This window comes from Mus pahari, chromosome 9, assembly GCF_900095145.1.
Source record: "Mus pahari chromosome 9, PAHARI_EIJ_v1.1, whole genome shotgun sequence".
Lineage (NCBI taxonomy): Eukaryota > Metazoa > Chordata > Mammalia > Rodentia > Muridae > Mus > Mus pahari.
In genome coordinates this window covers 39,049,326-39,060,870 of record NC_034598.1, presented here as the reverse complement: position 1 = coordinate 39,060,870, position 11,545 = coordinate 39,049,326, and the positions used below count along the sequence as shown (strand labels likewise).

The following is an 11,545-nucleotide window of genomic DNA, read 5'->3' as shown; positions in this document are numbered from 1 at the left end:
AGCAAGCAAGCAAAAACAGTGAAAAGCCTGGCCTTTCCCATTCATAAATGTAGACTCTATAATACAACATAAGATGTCTCTTGAGACATTTTCTTCAACTTTTTAATGGACATATACATGACAATCCATACATTTCTGTGACTTCTCCTGTGTACATGTCCCCTGCTGTGACAAAGTAATGCTTAAGCGTACTTATTAGGGTTCATGAAAGTTTATTAACAAATTTGAAATAAGGTTTCTGGCTTTACTCTTTTCATCCTTAACTAGTTCATGAAACCAACTTTTTCATTGCCATGGTATTTAAAATATTTTTATATGTCATAATTTTGTGACCAGCCAGAAAAGTAGATTTTAACAATATTATAATTTAGATAATAACATATCTAAATGGTGTTTAGTACCATTGATTATTACTTGTGTCATAATTACTGTTCATACAATAGCGAACATCAGTAGCTTTTCACACTACTTAGAAGTAAACTTCTAGCTTATGATGCCCGTGTTAATGACAATGTTAAAACTGTGCTTGCTATTTGGGAAAACTTAGGAGCACAATTAGAAGCAAGAAACTCTCACATATATGCAGTATTTCCATATAAGTCAGTGGGTTATTCTGCTTAGAATAAGGGTTGAAGGCCCTTCTTCACTGTCATTTATGATTAATCTGCTGTCTCAGGTCTGGTGCATCCTGATATTGTTACTTGGCATCTACAGAAAGAATTGTATCTAAAGGAAGTCACATGATCTTTAGACAACTGCTTATACACCTACAGAATGTTTGCAGAATGAACAGACTTTAGTTTTCCTATTCTCCTGATGGTAATTATTTTTCCTGGTGGTAATTATTCTAGGTCACCAATCTTACTGACAGTGCTGGTTAAGTGTTTGATAACCGTTTACATAAACTTCACACACAAATTCAACACTCCTATTCAATGTGTTTGTATGCAAGGATTAGTGACCGTCTAATATGTGATGTGTCATATGGAGTCTCAGTGATACAGGAAGACAGAACATCTACTCTATGTCTATTGCCTGTGATGAGCAATAGTTTTCGATAACATGTAGAAAATGTCTTTGACATCACTAAGATAACTAACTCAGACACTATTGCATATGCCAGCAAGATTTTGCTGAAAGGACCCTGATATAGCTGTCTCTTGTGAGGCTATGCCAGTGCCTGGAAAACACAGAAGTGGATGCTCACAGTCAGCTATTGGATGGAACACAGGACCCTCAATGGAGGAGCTAGAGAAAGTACCCAAGGAGCTGAAGGGGTCTGCAACACTATAGGTGGAACAACAATATGAACTAACCAGTACCCCAGAGCTCATGTCTCTAGCTGCATATGTAGCAGAAGATTGTGTACTCAGCCATCATTGGGAAGAGAGCCCCCTTGGTCTTGCAACTTTATATGCCTCAGTACAGGGGAATGCAAGGGCCAAGAAGTGGGAGTGGGTGGGTAGGGCAGCAGGGTGGGGAGGGTATAGGGGACTTTCGGGATAGCATTTGAAGTAACTGAAGTAAATACCTAATAAAAAATTGGAAAAATAAACCTGTATGGTAGGGGCTGGAAGTAAGAGCACTGAATGTTGTTCAATTTCCAGAAACCACATGGTAGCTTACAACCATCTGCAACAGGAACAGATGCCCTCTTCTGGTGTGTCTGAAGATATCAACACTGTATTCATATACATAAAATAAATAAATAAATCCTTAAAAATATCCTGTGAGGTAAAAAGAAATTTAAACAGATCTGGTTGATTTAATTCATCTGGCACATCAGTTTTATGGTCATTTGTTGGAGTTTCTGTTTTGTTTTGTGTTTGAGATTTTGTCTAGGTTACAATGAAATCCATCTATAGCCCAAGAATATAGTTTGTATAATTCCAATAATCTTCCACTTAATCAGCCTTACTTTCAGTTCAGAGTGATCTATACTGGAGAGCAAGCTCTCCAGTTGAATTTGAGACTGTTTTGTTTCCTGTAACTCAAGAGAAGAGTGGTTTATAGATAATGATTTGATTTAGATTTTTGTATCATCAACTTGTCTCTCTTTACATCTTTCTACATTTTTCTTTTCAGCTAAAGGTGCTCTTTATAATCATTAGTGAAGGTTTAATTACAGTGACACTTCTCAATTTCTGTCTAGTTTCTATTAGCATGGCTTTTTTGTTGTTGTTGCTATTTTGTATTTGTTCAGGCCCCATCCCTCTGCTTTCCATTATATCTTTGTATGCCCCTCTATTTAGCAATTTAGAGACATAAATAGGAGACTGAAAGTCTTTGTTCGGTGGGCTAAGGCTTAGTCTTCCTGAGGAAAACAATAATTGACCTTATTTTCTATCTACAACATCCACACTTACTGTTTCTCTCTTGTTTAATTTGATTCCCTCATATCTGTGCACTTTAAATTGTATTATGTGGGAACTGGAGATGTCATGTTAATGCTCTATGTTGATGTACAGCTGGTTGTAGCTATATCTGCTTTATATGTTTTTAATTAAAAATGTAAAGGCTATGCTCTTCATGTTCACTTGCAGGACTTCATGGGGCTTTGCTCTGTTTTGTTTTGTTTTACACACAGTACCCAACACACTGTCTATCTCTTCCAGAGAACCCTCTGTGACTAAGTAGCATTCTTACTCCTCTTGAGTCTTTTGTCTGTAGAACCTTTCAAATGAAGATCGATCACCTCAGTTGCTGTCTTGGGGGGGGGGTCTGAAGATCAGTAAGACGTCAGAGGCCTTCCCAAGGTTTTTTTCTGTATGTATGCATAGCCTAAGTCTTGCTGTTGCTCTAGCTTTCCACATGTGGAATTTCTTACATCTCCAATGGATTCTGTTCTCTATCCTTCAGCCTTTTTATTTATTAGTAATTTTCTTTAACTGTCCCCCATTGTGTTAGGCAGTCACAAAGCCAAGGCATGAGAGACCATTTCTGATGGTGCTTCCAGGGAGCCCCTGGAAAGGTCAGAGTGTGACAGTTTTGGTAAAGGAGGAGACCCTGAGAGATCTCTAGCTTTATTGTGTTCACTGCAAGGGCTGACAAGTTGTGTTGAGGAATCAGGCTGCTACAAGGCATGGTGAGCACAAAGGTCACTGCCATTATCATGATTCAGTTGCTTTGCCTATATATCAATTTTCATCTCTGATAAAGTTGACTTGGGCTTTCTTTTCCATTCATTTCCTTTCCTTTTGCTGGTTTCTTTCTTCTTTCCTCTCCCTATCTGTTTTGGAGGGGTATATTAGTTAGCTATGATAAAATGCCTGAGGTAAAGTACTTATTCAAAAATACACAATGGTTACTGAGGGTCAAGTCTAAGGGTCCATTGCTTCGGGACCCTGCTAGGAGTAGCAGATGAGAACTGCAAATCAGAGAGAGTGACAGAAAGAGAAAACAAACAAGGTCCCTCAGTCTTCTTCCTGACCATGTACGTGGTGACCAAAGGACACCATTGGGCCACTTTACACAGGTTCACCCCACCCACAGTGCAACCATCCCAGACACTAAGGCATTCCATGTGACCCTTTCCAATCAAGGTAAATCATCAAAGGTCGTTACAGGACAGTATTTCCTAATTTTATCTACAAGAGACTAACTCCTTCATCTAAACTTGCAACTCAGCATAGAGTCTAAAATAAGGCCTTAACCAGAAGTAAAACTCCACAATTATTGAAATAATGAATAGAAAATCAAATAATGTCAAAAGATCTAAATATATACATAACTTATGGAAAAAATTCAGTTCAGCAGAAAATCTTATTTTGTCTTTAGTAGCAGAACTCTAAATTTGAATGTTTTCCGAGGAGTCCTTGATTCAAAGTGAGACTAAAATTCATATTTCTATTGTTACACACAGAAAGACCCAACCGTTAATCAATCTGTTTGGGTTTCACATCCATAAAAACATTTATTAACTCATTTAAGGATCAATGAAGTTCTAATTCTTTTTAACTTTTTAATTAGATATTTTCTTTATTTACATTTCAAATGTTATCCCCTTTTCTTGTTTCCCCCTCCAAAAACCTACTATCTCCTTTCCCCTCCCCCTGCTCACGAACCCACCTACTCCTGCTTCCTGGCCCTGGCATTCCACTACACTGGGACATTGAGCCTTCAAAGGACCAAGGGCCTCTCCTACCATTGATGACCAACAAGGCCATCCTTTGCTACATATACAGCTGGAGTCATGAGTCCCACCATGTGTACTCTTTGGTTGGTGGTGAAATTCTAATTTTTAACGAAGGGCTTGTCTTTAGTTATCGATTCTGCTTATGGTCTCATGATCTTCTGGGGCATTGTTCCTGTTAATTCATCAATATTTTCTATTGCCTTTACTGAAAGTCATGATAAGGACACCATAGGCAATAATAGTTCAAGGTGCCAGAGGCTGGCTCGGGTGATGACTTTGACTGTAACAGCAATAAATCTACTGGTTTCCATCTGCAGACACTTGCTCTCCTGGGTATAGCTGGACAGTGTTTTCAGAAATGTTTACTTCTTCCCCCTTAGTATATTTTAATTCTACCATTTTAATGTCTTTGTACCCCCTTATCTCCTATTTAATCTGGAGCATTTACCTCCACTCACTTCTATTTACAGTACATATGGACATATTTCATAGTTATTATTTAATTAGTGGAATATTCCTTGATATTTATAACAAGAAATGTGTAATATTCCTTGATATTTATAACAAGAAAACTATAGTCTTTAAAAGACTATTTTTAACTCATAAGGATTAAACAATAATAATAATTTAATGGTCAGACCTCTGTATTTGGCCTGTATTTTATACATGGCTCTAAAGACTGAAAACCTTTGAAGAGAACTACAGGGCCAAAATTTTAGAAATACTACTTCTTAGTATGACAGTATAAGATTGTCCAGAATCTGCCTAATATGATAGTTTGTGTATGTGAGCATACAGGCTAAAGGCAAAGCCAGAGATTAGGACTGGAAGATAATGTCAGACTCTACCCAGGACACTCCAAAGTCAGCATTTTCTACTTGAGAGATGCTGGTCTCTTCCATGTACCCATCTTTCCAGGGTCTATCAGTCATGCAAATCAGCAACATCTACATTTTATCAAGGTAATTTAAGAATTTTTTTGTCAAATGTCTTAAATTTTGCATCTTGTGCAGCTGATAAAAATAGATTAGCTTAAACATTTTCAGAGGAGAAATGGGCTGTGGGTTTCTATATCATGTTCTTCTGGGTTGTGGCCCTTTCCTTCTTCCACAAACGTCAACAAACCCCATATTTCCATTGATTTCAAAAATCACTGAAGAATGTTTTTAAGCTGATATGTATCTTGTTTGTTTTATAAAGGTGACATTGTCTATTCTATAACATCTTACCAAAACAGGAAGAAAGAAAAATTGGATTTATATCTAATTTTGCATATGTTAATTCAAATTAAAAAATTGTTATTAAAGAACTTGATACAATTTGAGAGTATTTCTTCATAGATTTCTAACAGGATAAAATTTTGGCAAATACAAACCGACAAGGATGGAGTAGAGGATGCCAGGTCGATCAGATGGTGGCTGGATGTTTCGGTCCTGATCAATGGCTTGGATAGGTGGTGTCACCAAAATAGGGTTCAGTTCTTCCTGGAAGAAAATTCAGAGTGATTGGCTGTGCTTCACACTCATACTTCAGGGGAAGTTGACACCAGTATGCTTGCTTGAATTTGAACAGCTACATATCCCCTACTCAGGCACTGAAATGCAATTGCTTAGACTTATAATTTGATACCCCCTCTCCCTAATTCTAAATATGAAGAGGAAATGAGCCTCTCTCACATTCAAAATGAAAGCCTGTAGTAACTATGTGTGTAAAACTTTATCTAAGAGATTCTCCCAGGAGGAAGCCAGGGAAGAAAATTACAGTGTTAAGCTGCTTAGAGGACTTAAGCAAAAATGTAAAGGCATTAAAGAGTTCCTCATGTGAGTCCTCTGTTGTAGAGCAGATTGGAGTCTCTGTACTCTTTCTTTCTTAAATAATATTTTTATCCAAATAATTATAGCAGAATAGGGGGGAAAACACTCAAAACATATTTTAATTCAATAGAAGTCAAAGCCATGTCACTCATTCCCATGTCATTAAAATAAAGTACATATTACAATTGTGTTTATTAAATTAATAGTGGTTTTGAAATGATTTAGGATTTTGGCAGATGTTTTTAAGTCACTGTTCCTCAGTTTGATGTCCAGGTATATCCGCTGAGCTATTAAGATTGCTGTCCTGGTGCATGGAAGAGACAAAGTCAGTTAATCAGACGTAGGGGCACTGGCTTCTCTTTCAGAGGTTCCCAGAACCCATATGGCAGCTCATAGTGCTCTGTAACTCCAGTTACAGAGCTCCTAGCACCCTCTGCTGGACTCCATGGGCACTACACACACACACACACACACACACACACACACACACACACACACACACACACACACAGAGTGTGGCTATACACGTCAGTCAAGCACTCAATACACATAGGCATTAAAATAATAAATCTTTTAAAATGGATGTAAACACTTATTTTTTTGAAAGGGACCAAGCAATAAGAGTTGGTTCTAGTATTCTGAGGGCTGTGTGGCAGCCTCTCACCTCTGTCACTCTAGCAAAAGAGACAATTGGACATGGCTCAGTTAAAGGAGAAAACTGTGCTGTAGAGAGAACAGTTAAAACCTTACTCTACAGACCAGTTTGAGAAACGCTATACTAGATAACGTTTTGAAAACATAATATTTCTGGGAAGCTTTCTCAGAGAATTAGTGAATTCCACTGCTTTTCATAGTGACTCCAAGAAAATGGTATTTTGTTTTATGTGCATTCAGTAAGCAATCACTAATGTCTCCTTGAAATAATACTCTTAGAGCATGGTTCAGGAAACATTAGGGTTTTCAACTTTCAGCCAAAATATATAAATGGTAAGTCTAAAGGGAAATAAAATTTTTTCTCCATGTCTGAGGGAGGACTTTACCATGCTTTTATGCAATTTATTCTGAAACAAAGAATGCTGAACTATGCCATGTACTCTTAGGCAAATCCAGCTCTTTAAATTCTCAGTGGACCTTGCATGGTGGTGGCTTATATTTAAAAATGCACCATATTAAATAACCACAGGCAATACTCTTTTATTAAAATCATAGGGGTTAGATATAATTATTGACCAATGGTTATTACTTCACTTAGATCTCAGGGTCTATACATTTGTTTGTATATCCTCTAAGTGTTATCCCTGTATTTTCCTATAAACAATGAGATATTGTGAGCAACAGTTTAGTAACATTTTATCTCTTCTTAATGTGAATTCAGAACCATGAATATATAGTATATATTCATATATAACCTCAGTATAAAAACTGTCCTATTACACCCAAGTAATTATTCTTTTTCTATCATACATACAGAAAGTTTTTTCTAGAATTCTCTTACTTTTCTCCCTCCCTCCCTCCCTCAATCCCATTTTTCCACTCCCCATAATTAATTTTCAATCTCTGTTTCTTTTCCCATATCTCTCTTACACACCAGCCCTTTACAGCAGTCAGCTCAGTTCATATATAATAATATAGTTTCCCCTAACATGAAGAAAGTCCAAGGATCTATCTTTGCTAGTATTTGAACAGCATCTTTTAGTCAGACCTGAAGAGAAATTGCACCACAATTAACTCATAATTTAATTACTTTACTTCTATTTCACTAATTAATTTTTCAGTAGCCTCCATAAGTGTCATTCTAGAAGACTAGGAAGGCATTCAAACACTTATGATCCTCTACAACCGATTCCACATACCCAGGAATTCTCAATTGTTTCTGGCTATTGGAGAGACAAAACCCGTTTTCTTATCCACAGTATTTAAAAGCTAGAATCGTGGAGTGTCAGGTAAAGGATCCTCACATGGACGGCACTCTGATGAACTACTTTATTCTCCTTGCTTTGTGTAGACCTGCCAAGCTATCAACCCAGGATATGTTTTGGCTTTGGTAATTCATCATACAATTTAAAAATCCACTTTCATTATTATCTAGGCTCATTGAAATGAGCAATGGGGATTTAATTACATTATTTAAAGTTACATAAGCAATAAGAAAACTGAAAATAGCAAACAAAATCAGTGGGGATGGAGAAGTGCTAATTAGATTCCTCATCTTACATCACCACTTGGTAATAAGTATCCTACAATAAAATGTGAGGAAATGAAGGAGATGTGGATATGATTTACAATTACTTTACTTGACATTAGATGAATAAAAAAATGTAAGCATTTCAGGAGACTTGATCTGGAAGAAGAAAACAGATTTTTTTTTTTAACTTAGAATAATTCAGTATTGTTGGACTAAGTGACTATCATGCTTATACTATTTTATATTATAAAGAAGTAACAACACTAATAAGAATAAGAAAAGAGAAATACTCTGGATTAAAACATTTATTTATTTATTTATTTGTTTATTTATTTATTTTAGAACATTTGGAGAGGCGCTGTTGTTAATTCTCTTGTTAGGGATGTTAGGAGTGGCGTTTTCCTCTCATCCTCTAGACTATATGCAACACTAAGTAAGAGAAATTTTCTCATCTGCTATAATTCAAGAGTTTGGCAGAAAAATCTAGGATCATAAATGTGATGACTATCATTCCTTGTCAACTTGACTACATCTGGAACTCACTAAAAACCCAAGCGGCTGGGCACACCTGTGAGGAATTTTTAATTAAGTGGATCATTTGTGGTAGGATGATCCCTCTTTAATCCAGAAGTCTATATCTGGGCCACCCTTTCTCGTGGCAACCTTTATGAAGGACACTGAAGAAGGAAGCTTGTTCTCTTTGCCTGCTTGCCCTCACTCCTTCTGGAAACTTCATTCCTTCATCGTTCTCGGAGTCTACTTCTTCAGGATTCCTGTTCACACCGAAGATCAGCTGAGTCATACAGCTTTGTGGTATGAACAACTACTGAATTCTTGGACTTTCCATCAGTGAACAGTAGACAGCCATTGGTAGACTATCTAGACCACAACCTGTGAACTACACTAATAAACCATATGTGTGTATATATATATATATATATATATATATATATATATATAATGATATGTGATATATATCATATATATCACATATATGTGTATATATATATCATATATATATACATATATGCCATATATCATCACATATACAATGCCATATATACATATATGTATTATGTATCATATATTTATACAAATAGATAATGTATAGATGATAAATTACATATATATTACTATATATATATACATATACATTATCAGTAAATATGATCTTAGTGCCATTATGTGGTATGAATACAATGTATTATTATATTATATATGTACAAGTGTGTATGTTTATATGTATGTATATATATTGGTTTTGTTTCTTTAGAGATCCTAATAGGTAAAATGAATGAATCTTCAAGTATAATATTGAAGATTAACTCTCAATGTAAACATTATCTTTAAATCTGAAAATTTTTAAGTATTACAGAATACTGAAGGTTATATTTAGTTGAGGATAATTTTTGTTAAAAAAAAATAAAGTTTTTATGAACAGTCATCATTTTAGTTTGAAACCTGTTTTTATAGGAAAAAGCAAAATAAATAGCATACCTTCTAGAAGCAAAAGTATTAGGATCTACCTATTTACTTGTTATTGTTTGTTTGTTTGTATTTCTGAGACGTTTCTGGGACTTTGAATTTGTATCAACGATATAGACTTCTGGATTTAAGGTGGATCTTCCTACCTCAAATGATCCAATTAATTAAATCAATTAATTAAAATCATTAACTTTCACTTTAAGATATTATATATTAGGAAATGCCCAACAGTGGAGAGACAGAACCTGAAGAGCCAACCTCTAGTAGATGGACAGGGCTCCTAGTGGAGGGATGGGATCACCAATCCACCTTCAAAAAGTTTTGACCCAGAATTGTTCCTGTCTAAAAATAATGCAGGGACAAAATGGAGCAGAGACTGAAGGGAAAGGCCAGTGACTGGCCCAACTTGGGATACATTCCTTGGGTGTGCTCCAAACCTTGACACTATTACTGATATCATGTTGTGCTTGCAGACAGGAGCCTAGCATGGCTGTCCTCTGAGAGGTTTTACCAGCAGCTGACTGAGACAAATGCAGATACTAAAAGCCAACCACTGGACTAAGGAACAGTTAGGGGAAGGATTGAAGGAGCTGAAGGAGATGGCAACCCCATAGGAAGACCAACAATGTCAACTAACCCAGACCCTTGGGAACTCCCAGAGACTGAGTCACCAAGAGCATACATGGACTGGTCCGAGGCCCCCGGCAGATATGAAGTAGAGGACTAACTCTTGTGCCTGGTCTTACTGGGAGAGAATGAGCCTAATCCTGTAGAGACTTTATACTTCAGGGAAGGGGGATATTGGTGGGGGCACACGCTCTCAGAGGTGAAAGGGAGGGGAGATAGGGAAGAATTCTGGGAGAGTGACTAGGAGGAGGTAACATTTGGGATATAAATACATAAAATAATTAAATTAAAACATTAATATACATTTTTAAAAATTAAAAATGTTTGAACTGTTTGTGATACACCTATGCCATGGTATGTATATGTCAATGAGAACACAATATTTTAAAATGATATTATATATTCCTTCAACAAAATAAAGCTTAGAGTGTACAGCAGGGAAGCCTTGGGCATTATTCTTCTCCTTCTATATTGTATTAAAAATTCAGTGTTTTCCAAAAAGTCTTTGGAATTTTTCTCTCACAGCTTTGCTTTATGTATGTGTGTTTGTGTGTTTGTGTGTGTGTACAGAAATGATAATCAAACTCAATATGTTCTTTCATACATTTGCATATAGACAAATAGACTTACATGATCCCTTGAGCGACCACTATTATTTGGCTTATTTTGCTTTTTGCCAGTTGTAGAAACAACACATTGCCTGGAAGATATCAGAAAATGTCCCATGTTCTCTGCCTTTGGTGTATGTTTGAAAGGCAAATTAATTTGGGGTGAGTGACAAAGCCAAATAGGTTGTCTTAAAGGATTTTTATCATGACATATTAATAAGTGGAAACCTTACATATAGCCGTGAGGCATATATACTCCCTAATGAAAGACACCAGGCTCTTGCCAGCCTTCCTAACGGCACTGATCATCATCTTCCCCAGAACAGCGGTGCAGAGAGCACAGGGCAGAAGTCAACGGGCAGGACTCATGAAAATAATATCAATACCTCCAGAGTCATTGGAATTTTATATTATAGCCAGACAAACATCAAAATTCACTGGGATGACAGCAACAAAACCCCCTTCATTTTGTTGTCTTGATGATGGAACTCCGTGATCCATTCAACATTTAAACAGGTTTATTCTGATATGCACCTGAATTTCTCTCAGGTGTATACTTACCTTATGTACAGAGATTGAAATCACTTTCAAAATTTGCATTTGAATAGCCTTTCAGCAGCACACATGAGGATTTTCTCCAAATTCCACCTTTCAGAATGTTTCTTTGAATCTCTGCCTTTTCAATTTATTT

At 36.3% G+C, this 11,545-nt stretch overlaps 1 protein-coding gene across 4 annotated transcripts in view; it reads right to left on the bottom strand.

Moving 5' to 3' along the window:
- Window positions 1–11,545, bottom strand: part of Pcdh15 (protocadherin related 15) — a 1,443,732-nt gene that overhangs the window by 328,944 nt on the left and 1,103,243 nt on the right. For all 4 annotated transcript variants that reach the window (XM_029542087.1, XM_021204350.1, XM_021204353.1 and 1 more), the window contains one exon: window positions 5,511–5,619. In XM_029542087.1, the coding sequence (XP_029397947.1) occupies window positions 5,511–5,619 (109 nt within the window). The remainder of the gene's footprint in view (window positions 1–5,510; window positions 5,620–11,545) is intronic.